Source organism: Pseudophryne corroboree, chromosome 5 (genome assembly GCF_028390025.1).
Source record: "Pseudophryne corroboree isolate aPseCor3 chromosome 5, aPseCor3.hap2, whole genome shotgun sequence".
NCBI classification, from domain to species: Eukaryota; Metazoa; Chordata; class Amphibia; order Anura; family Myobatrachidae; genus Pseudophryne; species Pseudophryne corroboree.
The window spans coordinates 132,145,285-132,166,464 of record NC_086448.1 but is presented as its reverse complement, the minus strand read 5'-3'; the positions used below and the strand labels follow the sequence as shown (position 1 = coordinate 132,166,464).

Here is a 21,180-nt window from a genome sequence, read left to right as displayed (position 1 = left end):
TATTTAAACATACTTGCCTACCTGACCCTCTCCATGAGGGAGAGAATGCTCTGTTCCTGGACTTTCCTGGTAATGTATGATTGCCATCTCCTGTGGTGAAACACTTTTCTTATCAATTAACTAGCTCACCACAGGTGATGGCAATCATACATTACCAGGAAAGTCCAGGAACAGAGCATTTTCTCCCTCATGGGGAGAGTCAGATAGGCAAGTATGGTTTTAAAAAGAAAGCGTACCCCACACTAACCAGATGTAATCATGGGGGGTTAACGAGCAGGCTTATCCCGATTACCACAATGGTACACTTATTGTTATTTGATAGAGGAGTGGCCTGTAAAGGTCCAATAGCTCAGTGTCAAATAGAAAGAGAGAGAAAAGGGAATTTTGTATGATTAACAAAAGTGTCCTTACTGCCTACATTTACAGGTAACAGAATTCTCGTCAGTGCAGAACACATTAGTGGACAACGGTGAGGCGGATCCCTGCTTGAATCTTAATCCAATTTTTGATCATTTTCATAGTGATTTATGATTTTTGAATCACATTTTTTACAAAATATAAATCAAATTTTTTGTAAATTGAAGACTTTTAAAAGATTTGTTAACAATTAATTGATATTCTAAGTAATGATATCAGGGTCCAGTGTGCACTTCAATTAAAAAAACAAAAACAACTAATCCAGTGGTTCCCAAACATTTTTCAATCACCGCTCCCTAGATTATCAGGCCAAAAGTTTTATTATTTTATTGGAAAATTCAGAAAAAAATATATGAAATTAAGTAAACTGTGTTTATATGTCAGACTTAGGTTCCGTTATGTAGTGAGGGACAGGATTCACTTCTATTTGTCCACATATTTTATGACTGGAAGCCACCAGCACTGGTTTTGCCTATTTATTTACCATAAATAATTTTAATTGGTCCTGGATCACCAACCCAGGGCATCCCTACAAGTGCCTCAAGCCACTCCAGGGTGCCACGGCACCCAGTTTTTTCTATCACTTTCCTTCTGTCAACAATCCATTAGCATATTATGAAAGTGACTGCATAACTCTGTTACCCTATCATAGTACAACGGGTTCTGTGGTCAAATCCCAGCGCTCTGATAGAACCTCCGTCACTTTCACAATATGCTGATGGTATATCACTGCATTAGAACATTGGTAGCCTGGACAGAAAATCATAGCATTCTAAACAGCCCTGAGGTTGCGTGGAGAGTCTCATCTGCTGGTTGTGTGTCTAGTCTGTAATGCTTTACAAGAGGTAGGTATGTTGCTCCAAGGGGCTACTTTGCATAATTCTGCAGTGGTTCCATCTCTATTGCACTCAATGCAGCAGGTGCTGCTTGTATAGAATACATCATGATGATTTTCCTGCCAGGTGATTGTTTCTTCAGCCATTGAGCCAGAGATGTTTTGAAGGTTGGTCGGACCATATTCTGCCCTTCACCTTACTTAACTGTAGGACGACTTTCAGGCATCTTCTGATGCATAACACCACTAACAACATTAATTTCTCAGCCACCTTATTACTTAAAGCTGAGGCGACGGTAAGAATGACGATCTCCTGATATTCAAGTCAATCAATGTTCCTAAGCCTCTACGTTCCTCATTAGGGATCCCTACACCTGTCCATATATACAACAGGAACTAATTTAACTCCAGCAGGAGCCAGTCTTTTATTAAGTCTAGCTTGAACAATGACAACCTCAATGAGGATCTAATTTTCTTTCCAAATAATCCACATTCAGTAGGCTTACGAAGATTGCTATTAAAAGTCAGTCTACCAAGTATGACTGTATCTGGATACCTTCTTACTGCAGCACCAATGTAAAGGGCCCTACACACTGGCCGATGTGTGCGGCCGATATGAACGAGATCGTTCAGTAATGAACGGGAAAGAGTTCATATGTTTCAGTGTGTAGGCACCAACGATGAACAATGGGGGTAATTCCAAGTTGATCACAGCAGGATCTTTTTTAGCAATTGGGCAAAACCATGTGCACTGCAGGGGAGGTAGATATAACATGTGCAGAGAGAGTTAGATTTGGGTGGGTTATTTTGTTTCTGTGCAGGGCAAATACTGGCTGCTTTATTTATACACTGCAAATTAGATTGCAGATTGAACACACCACACCCAAATCTCTCTCTCTCTGCACATGTTATATCTGCCTCCCCTGCAGTGCACATGGTTTTGCCCAATTGCTAACAAAAATCCTGCTGCGATCGACTTGGAATTACCCCCAATACGCGGTCGTTCATCGTTGAAGGGTTCCAATGGTTACATGCCAATGCCAAAAATGATCATCCATTTGCTGTGCCGTCATTGATCAGCAATGGCAAAAAGAGGGTGGTTCCAACGCTCTAGTGTGTACTATAGATGCAGAGTGTAGTTTCAATATTAATCCGTGAATAGGCCTCACTTTGTTAAACTTAGATAAAGGCCTTGTATATACTATTCACTCTTGGGTGAATGCAGGGCAGTGGGCACTGAGGAGTGGGGAGGGCTGTTGATTACTCTAGGGGGCATGACGAGGACTTTAGGAGATGCTGGGCTGAACCCAAACTCAACCCACACTGTAAATAGATGCCAAGTACATGCGCACAGCTTCTATTCACCCGGCGGTGATTGGTAAACCCCCATGCAAGAAGGAATGTAGTTATGTGGCCAACGGTCTCCTACATTCTGCCCCCTTAGAATCCTGACAGTCGGCATGCCGACAAGCAGGGACTTATTCCCACTCGTGGGTGTCCACGACACCTGGAGCAGGGCGAGTGCAGTGGACCAGCAATGGGCTTGTTGCGCTTGCCAACTCCCCGCCCCCCAAGCCGTGCAGGGATCCCGGCATCGGTATGTTGACCGACAGTCTCCTGACCACTGGTCACGCATACGCAACCACTCCAAGACAATGCGGCCTGCGGGTGGAGACGGCACATGCTAGGCTGTTTCAGCAGATCACAGGACAACAAAATCGCCGCCCTAGGGGGGAGTGTAAATTCGCCCCGTAAAAGTGTGCGATTGCATGTGTACGCTGTGCGAAAAATGTCCCTCAGTCAGCAGAGAGCTGCAAATCCGTTCGTAACTAACTCACTAATGTTGTTTCCAGTGTGTGCAGTGTGTGCGCAGTCCAGGACTTATTCCTACAGTGCGAAAAGAACAGGCTGATCGGGTCCGGAGCTGACGTCACATACCCTCCCTGAAAAAGCTTGGGCACTCCTGTGTTTTCCCTGACACTCCCAGAAAATAGGCAGTTACCACCCACAAACGCCCTCTTCCTGTCAGCTTGCGAATAGCTGTGCGATCGAAATTTTCGCACCAGCTTGTCACTGTTTGGTGACGCGCGAGCGCATTTCGGGGCATATGCATGCGCAGTCAATCGATAAATGCCCGCTGTGCGAAAACGCACAGCAGCGATCAGGTCTGAATCGGGTCCTTCGTTTGGTAATAATAGTGGTGTTTAGGAGGTTTACTCCATAAATAACCAGACAGCAACTGGAAAAATAAGATTTTAAACCTACAGGTAAATATTTTTCTCGTAGTCCGTAGAGGATGCTGGTACTCCGTAAGGACCATGGGGAAAGACGGGCTCCGCAGGAGACATGGGCACTTTAAGAAAGACTTTGACTCTGGGTGTGCACTGGCTCCTCCCTCTATGCCCCTCCTCCAGACCTCAGTTAGAGAAACTGTGCCCAGAGGAGACGGACAGTACAAGGAAAGGATTTTTGTAATCCAAGGGCAAGATTCATACCAGCCACACCAATCACACTGTATAACTTGTGATATACTACCCAGTTAACAGTATGAAAAACAACATAGCATCAGTCCAAGACCGATGAAACTATAACATAACCCTTATGTAAGCAATAACTATATACAAGTCTTGCAGAAGTAGTCCGCACTAGGGACGGGCGCCCAGCATCCTCTACGGACTACGGGAAAAAGATTTACCGGTAGGTTTAAAATCTTATTTTCTCTAACGTCCTAGAGGATGCTGGGACTCCGTAAGGACCATGGGGATTATACCAAAGCTCCCAAACGGGCGGGAGAGTGCGGATGACTCTGCAGCACCGATTGAGCAAACAGGAGGTCCTCCTCAGCCAGGGTATCAAACTTATAGAACTTTGCAAAGGTGTTTGACCCCGACCAAGTAGCAGCTCGGTACAGCTGTAGTGCCGAGACCCCTCGGGCAGCCGCCCAAGAAGAGCCCACCTTCCTAGTGGAATGGGCTTTAAACCGATTTCGGTAACGGCAATCCTGCCGTAGAATGCGCCTGCTGAATCGTGTTACAGATCCAGCGAGCAATAGTCTGCTTTGAAGCAGGGCCGCCAACTTTGTTGGCTGCATACAGGACAAACAGTGCTTCTGTTTTTCTGATCCTAGCCGTTCTGGCCACGTAAATTTTCAAAGCCCTGACCACATCAAGGGACTCGGAATCCTCCAAGTCACGTGTAGCCACAGGCACGACAATAGGTTGGTTCATATGAAAGGATGAGACCACCTTAGGCAGGAATTGAGGACGGGTCCGCAATTCCGCTCTATCCATATGGAAAACCAGATAGGGGCTTTTATGTGATAAAGCCGCCAATTCCGACACTCGTCTAGCCGAAGCCAAGGCTAACAACATGTCCACCTTCCAGGTGAGATATTTCAACTCCACTGTCTGAAGTGGTTCAAACCAATGTGACTTAAGGAACCTTAACACCACGTTAAGGTCCGAAGGCGCCACCGGAGGTACAAAAGGAGGCTGAATAAGCAGAACTCCCTTCACAAAAGTCTGTATTTCAGGTAATGAGGCCAATCCCTTTTGAAAGAAAATGGATAAGGCCGAGATCTGAACTTTAATTGAGCCTAATTTTAGGCCCAAATTCACTCCAGTTTGTAGGAAGTGAAGAAAACGGCCCAGGTGGAATTCTTCCGTAGGAGCATTCCTGGCCTCACACCAAGAAACATATTTCCTCCATATTCGGTGATAATGTTTAGATGTCACGTCCTTCCTAGCCTTTATTAGCGTTGGAATGACCTCATCCGGAATACCTTTTTCCGCTAGGATCTGGCGTTCAACCGCCATGCCGTCAAACGCAGCCGCGGTAAGTCTTGGAACAGACAGGGACCTTGTAGTAACAGGTCCTGCCTTAGAGGAAGAGGCCACGGATCTTCTGTGAGCATTTCTTGCAGATCCGGATACCAGGTCCTTCGTGGCCAATCTGGAACAATGAGAATTGTTCTCACTCCTCTTTTTCTTATTATCCTCAACACCTTGGGTATGAGAGGAAGAGGAGGAAACACATATACCGACTGGAACACCCACGGTGTCACTAGGACATCCACAGCTACCGCCTGAGGGTCTCTTGACCTGGCGCAATACCTTTGTAGCTTTTTGTTGAGACGGGACGCCATCATGTCTATTTGGGGTAGTCCCCATCGACTTGCAATCTGCGCGAAGACTTCCTGATGAAGTCCCCACTCTCCCGGATGCAGATCGTGTCTGCTGAGGAAGTCTGCTTCCCAGTTGTCCACTCCTGGAATGAACACTGACGACAGAGCGCTTACATGATTCTCCGCCCAGCGAAGAATCCTGGTGGCTTCCGCCATTGCCACTCTGCTCCTTGTGCCGCCTTGGCGGTTTACTTGAGCTACTGCGGTGATGTTGTCTGACTGGATCAGAACTGGTCGATTGCGAAGTAAGATCTCCTCTTGGCGTAGGGCGTTGTGTATGGCCCTTAGTTCCAGGATGTTGATGTGAAGACAAGTCTCTTGACTTGACCAAAGTCCTTGGAAATTTCTTCCCTGTGTGACTGCTCCCCAACCTCGGAGGCTCGCGTCCGTGGTCACCAGGCTCCAGTCCTGAATGCCGAACCTGCGGCCCTCTAGAAGGTGAGCCCTGTTTAGCCACCACAGGAGAGATACTCTCACCCTGGGGGACAGGGTGATCCTCTGATGCAATTGCAGATACGACCCGGACCATTTGTCCAATAGGTCCCATTGGAAGGTCCTTGCATGGAATCTGCCGTATGGAATGGCTTCGTATGTTGCCAACATCTTTCCCAGAACTTGAGTGCAATGATGTACTGACACTTGTTTTGGTTTCAACAAGTTCATGACTAGAGTCATGAGTTCCTGTGCTTTTTCCGTCGGAAGAAAAACCTTTTACTGGTCTGTGTCCAGAATCATGCCCAAGAAGGGCAGACGAGTTGTAGGATTCAGCTACGACTTTGGAATATTGAGAATCCAGCCGTGTCGCTGTAAAACATTCAGTGAAAGTGATACGCTGCTCAGCAACTTCTCCCTTGATCTCGCTTTTATGAGGAGATCGTCCAAGTACGGGATAATTGTGACACCCTGCTTGCGCAGGAGCACCATAATTTCCGCCATTACCTTGGTGAAAATTCTCGGGGCCGTGGAAAGCCCAAACGGCAACGTCTGAAATTGGTAATGACAATCCTGTACCGCAAATCTCAAGTACGCCTGATGAGGAGGATATATGGGGACATGCAGGTATGCATCCTTTATGTCCAGAGATATCAAAAAATCTCCCCCTTCCAGGCTGGCGATGACCGCCCTGAGCGATTCCATCTTGAACTTGAACCGTTTTAAGTAAAGGTTCAGGGATTTTAAATTCAAAATGGGTCTGACCGAACCGTCCGGTTTCGGAACCACAAACAGAGTTGAGTAGTACCCCTGCCCTCTTTGAAGCAGGGGAACCTCTACCACCACTTGTTGCAGACACAATTTGTGAATTGCCTGTAAAACTATCTCCCCTTTCCAGGGTTGTTTCGGTAGGGCTGATTTGAAAAACCGTCGAGGAGGCACTTCTTCGAATTCTAGCTTGTAACCCAGGGAAACAATTTCTATTGCCCATGGATCCACCTGTGAGTGGACCCAGACGTGGCTGAACAGTCGAAGACGTGCCCCCACAGGAGCTGACTCCCTCAGGGGAGCCCCAGCGTCATGCGGTGGATTTAGCAGAGGCCGGGGAGGACTTCTGTTCCTGGGAACTAGCTGTGGTGTGCAGCTTTTTCCCCTCTGCCCTTACCTCTGGCAAGAAAGGACGATCCACGTGCTCTCTTGCTTTTATTGGAACGAAAGGACTGCATTTGATAATGAGGCGCTTTCTTAGATTGTGAGGGAATATATGGCAAAAAATTTGATTTACCTGCCGTAGCCGTGAAGACGCGATCCGAGAGGCCCTCTCCGAACAATTCCTCACCCTTGTAAGGCAACAACTCCATATGCCTCTTGGAGTCGGCATCACCTGTCCACTGCCGGGTCCATAAGCCACGCCTAGCAGAAATAGACATAGCGTTTATTCTGGAACCCAGTAAACAAATGTCTCTTTGAGCATCTCTCATATATAAGACAGCATCTTTTATATGCCCTAGAGTCATTAAAATGGTATCCTTATCAAGAGTCTCAATATCTGCTGATAAGGAATCTGTCCATGCTGCTACAGCACTACAAACCCAGGCCGACGCAATAGCCGGTCTGAGTAACGTACCAGAATGTGCGTAAATGGACTTCAAGGTAACCTCCTGCTTGCGGTCAGCAGGATTATTGAGGGTAGCTGTATCTTGGGATGGAAGCGCTATCTTTTTCGATAAGCGTGTTAAAGCTTTGTCCACCCTAGGGGAGGATTCCCACCGTATTCTGTCCTGTGACGGGAAAGGATACGCTATAAGAATCCTTTTGGGAATCTGCAGTTTTTTGTCTGGAGTTTCCCACGCTTTTTCGCATAAATCGTTCAGCTCATGTGAGGAAGGAAAGGTGACCTCTGGTTTCTTTCCCTTAAACATGTGCACCCTCGTGTCAGAGACAGGGGGTTCCTCAGTGATATGCAAAACATCTTTTATAGCGATAATCATATATCGAATACATTTTGCCACCCATGGCTGCAATTTTGCATCTTCGTAGTCGACACTGGAGTCTGAGTCCGTGTCGGTATCTGTGTCAGCTATTTGGGATAGTGGGCCCTTCTGAGTCCAGGTGACATTGGGACAGGCATGGGTTGACTCCCTGACTGTAACCCAGCTTCAGCTTTGTCTAATCTTTTGTGCAGTAACATTTGCACTCAAAACATTCCACATATCCATCCAGTCAGGTGTCGGCACTGCTGACGGAGACCTAGCATTCATACACTCCCCCTCCTCCTTAGATGAGCCTTCAATCTCAGACATGTCGACACACGCGTACCGACACACCGCACACACACACAGGGAAGCCCTTTTTCTGAACACAGGTTCCCCACCAGGCCCTTTGGAGAGACAGAGAGAGAGTATGCCAGCACATACCCCAGCGCTATATGACCCAAGAAAAACACCTAGTAGCGCTTTGCAATCTGTATTGCGCCAAATATGTGCCCCCCCTCTACTTAAAAAACCCTCTTTCACCGTGTGTCAAGCAGGGGAGAGTCTGGGGAGCTTCCTCTCAGCGGTGCTGTGGAGAAAAGATGGCGCTGGTGAGTGCTGAGGGAGAAGCCCCGCCCCCTCGGCGGCGGGCTTCTGTCCCGCTCGAAATAATTCAATTTATGGCGGGGGCTCTCTATATACATGTACAGTGCTCAGCTGTACATGTATATACACTTATATGCCATATAGGAGGTTTAAATTGCTGCACAGGGCGCCCCCCCCTGCGCCCTGCACCCTTACAGTGACCGAAGTGTGTGAGGTGAATGGGAGCAATGGCGCACAGCTGCAGTGCTGTGCGTTACCTCCGTGAATAATCTGAAGTCTTCTGCCGCCTGTGATGATCTTTTCCTCACATACTCACCTGGCTTCTATCTTCCGGCTCTGCGAGGAGGACGGCGGCGCGGCTCTGGGACGGACGGCGAGGGTGAGACCTGCGTACCGATCCCTCTGGAGCTAATGGTGTCCAGTAGCCTAAGAAACAGAGCCCTGAAACTCAGAGAAGTGGGTCTGTTTCTTTCTCCTCAGTCCCTCGATGCAGGGAGTCTGTTGCCAGCAGGCTCCTTGAAAATAAAAAACCTAACAAAAATGCTTTCTTACAGGTAGAGCCGGCCCTAACCAATATGATGCCCTAGGCAAGATTTAGGCTGGTGCCCCCTAGCACCACCGCTAGTTCCGCCTCTGACCCTGCACTCCTTTCCCAGCACCATCACCCCCCACCACAGCAGTCCTTTTTTTGTTTTCCTACCCCTGTAATTTAAATAAGAACAGTGTGCACATTCGGTGCACAGCCCGAAAAGGTATGTGTTTTTGCTGGCAAGGGGCATGGCCACACAATAGTACCCCCAATTCAAATTACACCACACAGTAGTGCAACTTTATTCACAATTTATCATATGATAGTGTCCCTTATTCACATTACATCACACAGTAGTACTAATTTACCTTATATACGTTACTTCTCACAGTAGTGCCCCTCATTCACATAACATCATACTGAATTGCTCCTTATTCACATTACATCACACCACATTGCTCTTTATTCTCATTATACCACACCATATTGCTCTTTATTCTCATTACACCACACCATATTTCTCCTTATTCACATTACACCACACCACATTGCTCTTTATTCACATTAGACCACACAGTAGTACCCTTTCTATACGTTACGCCACACAGTAGAGCACCTTATACACATAATGCCACACATTGGTAAGCATTTATACACATAATACCACACAGTAATGCTCCTTACACACATGACACACATTATTAATGTCCTTATAAACATAGTGCGCCTTACACATTATGCCAACCCTTATTAATGCCCTTATACACATAATTTCCCTTACACATATGCCGAACATTGTTAATGCCCTTATACACATAATGACACACATAAAGTCCCTTACACATATGCTGCACATTATTAGTGCCCTTATACACATAATGAAACACATAGTGCCCCTTACACATATGTTACACATTATTAATGCCCTTATACAAATAATGACACATATAGTTCCTGGCGTGAGTCAACTGGCAGCTCTGCTAACGTTGGGTGCCTATTTTTTATGAAAATGCATCTTATTTGCATTGCTATGTGGCTAGGATGCACAAGCAGCTTCTGCTGATTAAAATAATATGCAGCATGCCTGTATATTGTGTGCGACTGTGGCTGTATCTGCATACAAAATGCTGCACACAGAATATAGGCATGCCACATATCATTTTAATCAGCAGAAGCTGCTTGTGTCCCTAGGCATACCAGATGCCCTAGGCAATTGCCTAGTTTGCCTATGTCTAAGGCCGGCTCTGCTTACAGGAAACTCAGGAGAGCTCCTGAAATGCACCTAGCTCCTCTGGGCATAGTATCAAACTGAGGTCTGGAGGAGGGGCATAGAGGGAGGAGCCAGTGCACACCTAGAGTCAAAGTCTTTCTTAAAGTGCCCATGTCTCCTGCCGAGCCCGTCTTTCCCATGGTCCTTAAGGAGTCCCAGCATCCTCTAGGACGTTAGAGAAATAATATTTATTATAACATTTGTTTTCCCAGGAATATTCATCTAATCAAAATGAGAAAGGATAATTTAAACAACAGCTATAAAAAAAATAAAAATGAAAAATAAATGATGAGACGCTGCCCAGGGTGCAAGGTCGAAGGGCGGTACCATCACTGCCCCGTTGGCACCTGCATTTGGCTTCTAGGGTCTCTGGAAAAGGAACCCTGCAGCCTGAAAATCCACCTTAGCAACAACCTTAGGGCACACCATGCTCTCAGTTTTCCGGTACCGGCCTCCACTTTATGACATCACATTTGTGGGGGTGGGGAGGGGCAGGGCCAGTGAATCAATGACCTATTACAGCAGGGGTGGCCAACCAGTCAGAGGCAAAGAGCCAGAAAAGATCTGTAGTAAAGGGCAAGAGCCACTATCGGGGATGTGGCCTAGTTTTCACAAAGCCACACCCCATTTTTGTGCGCGCACCTTTCGGTATGACATTTGTAGGAGTATGACCTTGTGTCATAACCCCGTTTTTAGTCATGTTGTACAGCGCCACATACATATAATGCCCCAGTACAGTGCCACATACATATAAGAATGCCAATAAATGGGTGCCTCCACAGTGCCAGATACATATACTCCCCTCCACAGTGCCAGATACACATATGTCCACACAGTGCCAGATAAATATATGCCCCCAGTGCCAGATACACATGCCCCCACAGAACCAGATACACATGTCCCCACAGTGCCAGCTATGCCCCCAGTGCCAGATACACATGCCCCCACAGTTCCAGATATGCCTCCAGTGCAGATACACATGTCCACACAGTGCCAGCTATGCCCCCAGTGCCAGATACACATGTCCTAACAGTGCCAGATATACCCCCAGTGCCAGATATGCCCCCCAGTGCCAGATACACATGTCCTAACAGTGCCAGATATGCCCCTAGTGCCAGATATGCCCCCCCCCCAATGCCAGCTACACATGTCCTTACAGTGCCAGATATGTCCCCAGTGCCAGACATGCCCCCCCCAATGCCAGCTACACATGTCCTTACAGTGCCAGATATGCCCCCAGTGCCAGCTACACATGTCCTTACAGTGCCAGCTATGCCCCCAGCGCAGATACACATGCCCCCACAGTGCCAGCTATGCCCCCAGCGCAGACACACATGCCCCCACAGTGCCAGCTATGCCCCCAGCGCAGACACACATGCCCCCACAGTGCCAGCTATGCCCCCAGCGCAGATACACTTGCCCCCACAGTGCCAGCTATGCCCCCAGCGCAGATACACTTGCCCCCACAGTGCCAGCTATGGCCACAGTGCAGATACACGTCCCCACAGTGGCTCGCCCCCCCCCCCCCAAGTGCTGCTGCTCACCGTGTGGCTGCTGTGAGGGGAGGCGAGGAGAGCGCGCGCCTCTCCTGTTCCTCTGACTCCAGTGGCAGTGTATATCTTCAATTCAGCGCCTGCCCGTGAGCCAATCAGGAGCCTTAGCTGCTGGACCGCGAGTTCTGATTGGCTCATGGTCCGGCACCGAATTGAAGCTAGACATCGCCGCAGGAGTCAGGGCAGGAGAGGCGCGCGCTGCGCTCTCCTCCCCTCTCCTCACGCGCCGCTGAGAGTCCTTTGAAGTAGCGCAGCGGTGGCTGGGAGCGGATCGAGTCGCATGCGGACGATGAAAGAGCCGCATGCGGCTCGAGTGCCGCGGGTTGGCCACCCCTGTATTACAGTGTACATAATTACTAACCTCAAATTACAAAATTAGGTATAGACAAACTTAAGGTGATAGGGAATTACTGCAGATTACATTGTAGGGGGGGGGATGTGTGGGATGCAGTGGAATGCCTGAAAAAAATAAGAATTTACTTACCGATAATTCTATTTCTCGTAGTCCGTAGTGGATGCTGGGGACTCCGTAAGGACCATGGGGAATAGCGGCTCCGCAGGAGACTGGGCATAAAAGTAAAGCTTTAGGACTACCTGGTGTGCACTGGCTCCTCCCCCTATGACCCTCCTCCAAGCCTCAGTTAAGATACTGTGCCCGGACGAGCGTACACAATAAGGAAGGATTTATGAACCCCGGGTAAGACTCATACCAGCCACACCAATCACACCATATAACTTGTGATCTAAACCCAGTTAACAGCATGATAACAGAGTAGCCTCTAGAAAAGATGGCTCACTACAGCAATAACCCGATTTTTGGTAACAATAACTATGTACCAGTATTGCAGACAATCCGCACTTGGGATGGGCGCCCAGCATCCACTACGGACTACGAGAAATAGAATTATCGGTAAGTAAATTCTTATTTTCTCTGACGTCCTAGTGGATGCTGGGGACTCCGTAAGGACCATGGGGATTATACCAAAGCTCCCAAACGGGCGGGAGAGTGCGGATGACTCTGCAGCACCAAATGAGAGAACTCCAGGTCCTCCTCAGCCAGGGTATCAAATTTGTAGAATTTTACAAACGTATTTGCTCCTGACCAAGTAGCTGCTCGGCAAAGTTGTAAAGCCGAGACCCCTCGGGCAGCCGCCCAAGATGAGCCCACCTTCCTTGTGGAGTGGGCATTTACAGATTTTTGGCTGTGGCAGGCCTGCCACAGAATGAGCAAGCTGAATTGTACTACAAATCCAACGAGCAATAGTCTGCTTAGAAGCAGGAGCACCCAGCTTGTTGGGTGCATACAGGATAAACAGCGAGTCAGATTTTCTGACTCCAGCCGTCCTGGAAACATATATTTTCAGGGCCCTGACAACGTCTAGCAACTTGGAGTCCTCCAAGTCCCTAGTAGCCGCAGGCACCACAATAGGTTGGTTCAGGTGAAACGCTGAAACCACCTTAGGGAGAAACTGAGGACGAGTCCTCAATTCCGCCCTCTCCGAATGGAAAATCAGATAAGGGCTTTTACAGGATAAAGCCGCCAATTCTGACACGCGCCTGGCCCAGGCCAGGGCCAACAGCATGACCACTTTCCATGTGAGATATTATAACTCCACAGATTTAAGTGGTTCAAACCAATGTGACTTTTGGAACCCAAAAACTACATTGAGATCCCAAGGTGCCACTGGAGGCACAAAAGGAGGCTGTATACACAGTACCCCTTTTACAAACGTCTGAACTTCAGGGACTGAAGCTAGTTCTTTTTGGAAGAAAATTGACAGGGCCGAAATTTGAACCTTAATGGACCCCAATTTCGGGCCCATAGACACTCCTGTTTGCAGGAAATGTAGGAATCGACCCAGTTGAAATTCCTCCGTCGGGCCTTACTGGCCTCGCACCACGCAACATATTTTCGCCAAATGCGGTGATAATGTTTTGCGGTTACATCCTTCCTGGCTTTGATCAGGATAGGGATGACTTCATCCGGAATGCCTTTTTCCTTCAGGATCCGGCGTTCAACCGCCATGCCGTCAAACGCAGCCGCGGTAAGTCTTGGAACAGACAGGGTCCTTGCTGGAGCAGGTCCCTTCTTAGAGGTAGAGGCCACGGATCCTCCGTGAGCATCTCTTGAAGTTCCGGTTACCAAGTCCTTCTTGGCCAATCCGGAGCCACGAATATAGTGCTTACTCCTCTCCATCTTATAATTCTCAGTACCTTGGGTATGAGAGGCAGAGGAGGGAACACATACACTGACTGGTACACCCACGGTGTTACCAGAGCGTCTACAGCTATTGCCTGAGGGTCCCTTGACCTGGCGCAATACCTGTCGAGTTTTTCCCAACGGTTTATAATCATGTGGAAGACTTCTGGGTGAAGTCCCCCCTCTCCCGGGTGGAGGTCGTGTCTGCTGAGGAAGTCTGCTTCCCAGTTGTCCACTCCCGGAATGAATACTGCTGACAGTGCTATCACATGATTTTCCGCCCAGCGAAGAATCCTTGCAGCTTCTGCCATTGCCCTCCTGCTTCTTGTGCCACCCTGTCTGTTTACGTGGGTGACTGCCGTGATGTTGTCCGACTGGATCAACACTGGCTGACCTTGAAGCAGAGGTCTTGCTAAGCTTAGAGCATTGTAAATGGCCCTTAGCTTCAGGATATTTATGTGAAGTGATGTCTCCAGGCTTGACCATAAGCCCTGGAAATTCCTTCCCTGTGTGACTGCTCCCCAGCCTCGCAGGCTGGCATCCGTGGTCACCAGGACCCAGTCCTGAATGCCGAATCTGCGGCCCTCTAGAAGATGAGCACTCTGCAACCACCACAGGAGGGACACCCTTGTCCTTGGTGACAGGGTTATCCGCTGATGCATCTGAAGATGCGACCCGGACCATTTGTCCAGCAGGTCCCACTGGAAAGTTCTTGCGTGGAATCTGCCGAATGGGATTGCTTCGTAGGAAGCCACCATTTTTCCCAGAACCCTTGTGCATTGATGCACTGAGACTTGGCTCGGTTTTAGGAGGTTCCTGACTAGCTCGGATAACTCCCTGGCTTTCTCCTCCGGGAGAAACACCTTTTTCTGGACTGTGTCCAGGATCATCCCTAGGAACAGAAGACGAGTCGTCGGAACCAGCTGCGATTTTGGAATATTGAGAATCCAACCGTGCTGCCGCAACACTACCTGAGATAGTGCTACACCGACCTCCAACTGTTCTCTGGATCTTACCCTTATCAGGAGATCGTCCAAGTAAGGGATAACTAAAACTCCCTTCCTTCGAAGGAGTATCATCATTTCGGCCATTACCTTGGTAAAGACCCGGGGTGCCGTGGAGCATCCAAACGGCAGCGTCTGAAACTGATAGTGACAGTTCTGTACCACAAACCTGAGGTACCCTTGGTGAGAAGGGTAAATTTGGACATGAAGGTAAGCATCCTTGATGTCCAGAGACACCATGAAGTCCCCTTCTTCCAGGTTCGCAATCACTGGTCTGAGTGACTCCATCTTGAATTTGAACTTCTGTATGTAAGTGTTCAAAGATTTTAGATTTAAAATCGGTCTCACCGAGCCGTCCGGCTTCGGTACCACAACAGTGTGGAATAATACCCCTTTCCCTGTTGCAGGAGGGGTACCTTGATTATCACCTGCTGGGAATACAGCTTGTGAATGGCTTCCAAAACTGCCTCCCTGTCGGAGGGAGACGTCGGTAAAGCCGACTTTAGGAAACGGCGAGGGGGAGACGTCTCGAATTCCAATTTGTACCCCTGAGATACCACCTGAAGGATCCAGGGGTCTACTTGCAAGTGAGCCCACTGCGCGCTGAAATTCTTGAGACGGGCCCCCACCGTGCCTGAGTCCGCTTGTAAAGCCCCAGCGTCATGCTGAGGGCTTGGCAGAGGCGGGAGAGGGCTTCTGTTCCTGGGAACTGGCTGATTTCTGCAGCCTTTTTCCTCTCCTTCTGTCACGGGGCAGAAATGAGGAACCTTTTGCCCGCTTGCCCTTATGGGAACGAAAGGACTGCGCCTGATAATACGGCATCTTCTTATGTTGAGAGGCGACCTGGGGTAAAAATGTGGATTTCCCAGCTGTTGCCGTGGCCACCAGGTCTGAAAGACCGACCCCAAATAACTCCTCCCCTTTAAAAGGCAATACTTCCATATGCCGTGTGGAATCCGCATCACCTGACCACTGTCGTGTCCATAACCCTCTTCTGGCAGAAATGGACAACGCACTTACTCTTGATGCCAGTCGGCAAATATTCCGCTGTGCATCACGCATATATAGAAATGCATCTTTTAAATGCTCTATAGGCAATAATATACTGTCCCTATCTAGGGTATCAATATTTTCAGTCAGGGAATCCGAACACGCCAACCCAGCATTGCACATCCAGGCTGAGGCGATTGCTGGTCGCAGTATAACACCAGTATGTGTGTAAATACATTTTAGGATACCCTCCTGCTTTCTATCAGCAGGATCCTTAAGGGCGGCCATCTCAGGAGAGGGTAGAGCCCTTGTTTTTACAAGCGTGTGAGCGCTTTATCCACCCTAGGGGGTGTTTCCCAACGCACCCTAACCTCTGGCGGGAAAGGATATAATGCCAATAACTTTTTAGAAATTATCAGTTTTTATCGGGGGAAACCCACGCTTCATCACACACCTCATTTAATTTCTCAGATTCAGGAAAACTACAGGTAGTTTTTCCTCACCGAACATAATACCCCTTTTGGTGGTACTCGTATTATCAGAAATGTGTAAAAAAATTTCATTGCCTCAATCATGTAACGTGTGGCCCTACTGGAAGTCACATTTGTCTCTTCACCGTCGACACTGGAGTCAGTATCCGTGTCGGCGTCTGTATCTGCCATCTGAGGTAACGGGCGCTTTAGAGCCCCTGACGGCCTATGAGACGTCTGGACAGGCACAAGCTGAGTAGCCGGCTGTCTCATGTCAACCACTATCTTTTGTAAAGAGCTGACACTGTTAATTCCTTCCAACAGTTCACCCACTCAGGTGTCGACCCCCTAGGGGGTGACATCCCTATTACAGGCAATTTGCTCCGCCTCCACATCATTTTCCTCCTCATACATGTCGACACAAACGTACCGACACACAGCACACACACAGGGAATGCTCTGATAGAGGACAGGACCCCACTAGCCCTTTGGGGAGACAGAGGGAGAGTTTGCCAGCACACACCAGAGCGCTATATATATACACAGGGATAACCTTATATAAGTGTTTTTCCCCTTATAGCTGCTGTATTGTTAATACTGCGCCTAATTAGTGCCCCCCTCTCTTTTTTAACCCTTTCTGTAGTGTAGTGACTGCAGGGGAGAGCCAGGGAGCTTCCCTCCAACGGAGCTGTGAGGGAAAATGGCGCCAGTGTGCTGAGGAGATAGGCTCCGCCCCTTTTTCGCAGACTTTTCTCCTGCTTTTCTATGGATTCTGGCAGGGGTTAAAATTCATCCATATAGCCCTGGGGGCTATATGTGATGTATTTTCGCCAGCCAAGGTGTTTTTATTGCTGCTCAGGGCGCCCCCCCCCCCTAGCGCCCTGCACCCTCAGTGACCGAAGTGTGAAGTGTGCTGAGGAGCAATGGCGCACAGCTGCAGTGCTGTGCGCTACCTTGGTGAAGACAGGATGTCTTCTGCCGCCGATTTTCCGGACCTCTTCTTGCTTCTGGCTCTGTAAGGGGGCCGGCGGCGCGGCTCTGGGACCGGACTCCATGGCTGGGCCTGTGTTCGATCCCTCTGGAGCTAATGGTGTCCAGTAGCCTAAGAAGCCCAATCCACTCTGCACGCAGGTGAGTTCGCTTCTTCTCCCCTTAGTCCCTCGATGCAGTGAGCCTGTTGCCAGCAGGTCTCACTGAAAATAAAAAACCTAAAACTAAACTTTTCACTAAGCAGCTCAGGAGAGCCACCTAGTGTGCACCCTTCTCGTTCGGGCACAAAAATCTAACTGAGGCTTGGAGGAGGGTCATAGGGGGAGGAGCCAGTGCACACCAGGTAGTCCTAAAGCTTTACTTTTGTGCCCAGTCTCCTGCGAAGCCGCTATTCCCCATGGTCCTTACGGAGTCCCCAGCATCCACTAGGACGTCAGAGAAAACAATATGAAAATCCAAAGTTGTCTTTGTCAGAGGGTTCTACAGCGAGGGTTGGGTACAGAATCCCAGCAGTCAGAATCCTGGCGATCAAAATACAGATGCCGGAATCCCGACCGCCAGAATGCTGGCAGGGGGGCGAGCCCCTTGTGGGCTCGCTACGCTACGGGATCGGACTCCGTGTGTGTCGTGGACACCCAGGAGTGGGAATAGCTGTGGCGGTGCTGCTGGCATTATGGCGGTCGGGATTCCGGCGTCTGTATTTTGACTGTTGGGATTCCGACCACCAGGATTCTAACTACATCCCCTACAGCAATTTAGGCTGTGTACACCCCAGACAGATATGGGCGATCAAAGCAAGTATTTACCCAGTGCCGTAACTAGGTGTGTGCAAAGGGGGCATTGCACACAGCGCAGTTAGGCTGTGGGCGCACCCTCCGCACACACTGATTGCTCCCCACCAGCTGCAGCGCTGCCGCTGCCTGCTGTAGTGTAGTGTAATATTAGTAGCGCTGTGCCCGGCACCTTCCCCGGAGGCAGCGCTGCTAATATACATTACATTACAGTCACAGCAGGCAGCGGCGCGCTGTCTGTGAATGCAGACTCTCTCCCCACGATCATTCCCCCTCTGCTCAGTCCGCCCCCCTCCTCCTGCACTTCTCAGCACTGTGTGTGCACACACTTCCGGATTCTGGAGATGACTCCTAGACGGCTGCTGCTGCCTTCACACGAGTGAAGTAAGTTTATCTCTCCTCTCCCTCCCCTCCTGCAGACTCCATAACATGTAGGTACTGTACACCAGTATGTGTACATTAATGTTTTGGGCAGTAAACTAAACCAGATTAAGATAGACTGGCCTTGTGGTTGCTCATCCTGGACTGTATCTCAGCGATTTTAAAAAGAAATCACTGTGTAAAATACAGTGTAAAGATTTGTAAAAAATAAATTTAAAAAAACCCTCCAAAACCTGCACATACATTAATCTGTGTTTGTATGTGTGTATATGTAATGTGTGTATATATATATATATATATATATATATATAAAGTACTGCTGTCTGTGACTATCAAACGCTGCTATGCTGTGTAATGTGACTGATGGACACTACCGTGCTGTGTAATGTGATCGACTGACGCTACCGTGCTGTGTAATGTGACTGACTGATGCTGCCATGCTGTATAATGTGGCCGATGGACGCTACCGTGCTGTATAATGTGGCCGATGGACGCTACCCGGCTACCGTGCTGTGTAATGTGCCCGACGGACGCTGCCGTGCTGTTTAATGTGACTGATGGACGCTACCGCGCTGTGTAATGTGATTGACTGAAGCTATCGCACTGTGTATTGTGACTAGTGGACACTACCATGCTGCGTAATGTGACTAATTGGCGCCACCGTGTGGTGTAATGTGACTAATGGACGCTACCGTGCAGAGTGATGTGAGTAACAGACGCTACTGTGCGGTGTAGTGTGAGTTAAGGGTGCTACCGTGCGGTGTTATGTAAATAATAGATGCTCCATGAAGCCACACCCCTATTTTTTGATGCCCGTAACTAGCGGTGTGATTGATGGGGAGGGGGGGGGCGCCGATGCTATTTCTTGCACACAGCGCTAAAATGTCTAGTTACGGCACTGTACTTACCGATCGGCCGCTCTACGTGTCGGTCCTGACATAAAGCATGTCTGGCATTTGCATTTGCCCACCCAGCTGTGACGTCAGTCAACTGCTCGTACACGCCGATATATTGCCCACTGGCTGTGCAACATCATTCACAGACCTATCAATGGTACACACCCGCCAAACCACTAGTGATATATCGGCATTTTGCTCGAATGCCCAGGTGTGTATGCAGCATAAGTCACGATTATTTTCTTCAGTTGTAGTTAAAGCAAAGAAAATGTAGCAGTAATCAAATTAAAAGTGCATTAACTAAATGGTTACGACCCGCCAACACAGGTGACCCCTTCCATCATATACAATACACTGCTCCTAGACTTCCCTCTTCCTTAATGATTCCCCAATCACCTGTGCTGAACTTGTTAATTGAGAAGAAAGGTGTTTCACCCCAGGTGACGGCAATCATAATTGAAGTGGGGAGTCCAGGAGCAGAGCATTGCACCTGAAGGAAGGGCTCATGTTGGTCTGTAATTACACTGGCCACACTGACTGTTACCACCAGGTATCTTAGCAACAGCTGAAGTCAGGTGTAACCTTTATGTGACGGTGCTCTGCTGCACTGGGTGTAAGGGAGTCAGGGACCCCGGTATGTTGCAGTGTGACTGACCTCCTGTACTCCAGGTAGTCATCTATGGCCCCGGCAGCAGCAGCCCCCTGGAAGTGCAGCCTCTCCATGTCTCCCGGTCATGTAGCTGCAGTGAGGCTGAGGGAGGAGGCACGGAAGGGAAGGGAGGCTCTGGCTGCACACAGGGGCGGCTTCCAGGAACCACAACCTGCCGCTGCTAGGTGTGGGCGACATTGTCTGCCCGGCAGCCACAAGGTGGCGCTAATGCATTTGTGTCTCGTCAGGTGGTGTGGTACTACAAGCCCCAGAAAGTCCAGCAAGCGGAGGCTACAGCTGTAGTGCTCGTTGTTACCAGGCCCGTCAATGATCATGAATGGTCATGTCCCTTCAACGGCATGGGGCCTTTATGGGGTGACAGGCTGAGCAGGGGAAAGCCAATGTGTAAGACAGCTACAGTAAACCAGGGGTGATAGATATATATATATATATATATATATATATATATATATATATATATATATATATATATATATATATATAATTATTATTATTATTTTTTCATTCATTTTTGTTTTTATTTTTCTATTGAACTGTCGTATCTAAGGATCGTAAGTATACGACATGGCATGGATTACCAATAGTTGTAGTGTGGTGCAATTACAAAGTGTAGCCACAAGATGGCGATAGAGACTATCCTAAGATGAAAAGTAAAAAATGCTTTATTTAATCTTTCAATGCCACTCAGGGGCAGATTTAACAACCAGTCTAACCAGTGATTCAGAAAAATGGGTGCTCCAGCCGATCAGCTCCTAATTGTTATGTGTTTGAAAAATGACATGCGCTTTTGGCTGGAACACAATTAACAATGTAACCAGTGATAACAAGAATATCACTTGTAACATCTGCCCCAGTTCCATCCACTTCTTCACTAAAGTTATAAAACGGAAATGGCTATTAATGGGTTAACCATCGATAGTTGATGGTTTTTATCCCTAGGGCGGCAAGTCACTTTTTGCACATTGATTGCACATGCTCAGACCTCAGTTG

General features: G+C 48.5%; 1 protein-coding gene across 4 annotated transcripts in view; it reads right to left on the bottom strand.

Annotated features, from left to right (window-relative positions):
- The window catches only part of FAM221A (family with sequence similarity 221 member A), a 43,328-nt gene extending 22,854 nt beyond the window's left edge, over nt 1–20,474 (bottom strand). Inside the window, exon 1 of one of the 4 annotated variants that reach the window (XM_063921734.1) lies at nt 20,176–20,474. In XM_063921734.1, the coding sequence (XP_063777804.1) occupies nt 20,176–20,243 (68 nt within the window). In that variant the 5' untranslated portion in view covers nt 20,244–20,474. Of the gene's footprint in view, nt 1–19,532; nt 19,675–19,916; nt 19,941–20,175 lie in introns of those variants that run through there. The other 3 variants (XM_063921732.1, XM_063921735.1, XM_063921733.1) reach the window with 3 other exon arrangements.
- Between the last annotated feature and the right edge of the window lie 706 nt (nt 20,475–21,180).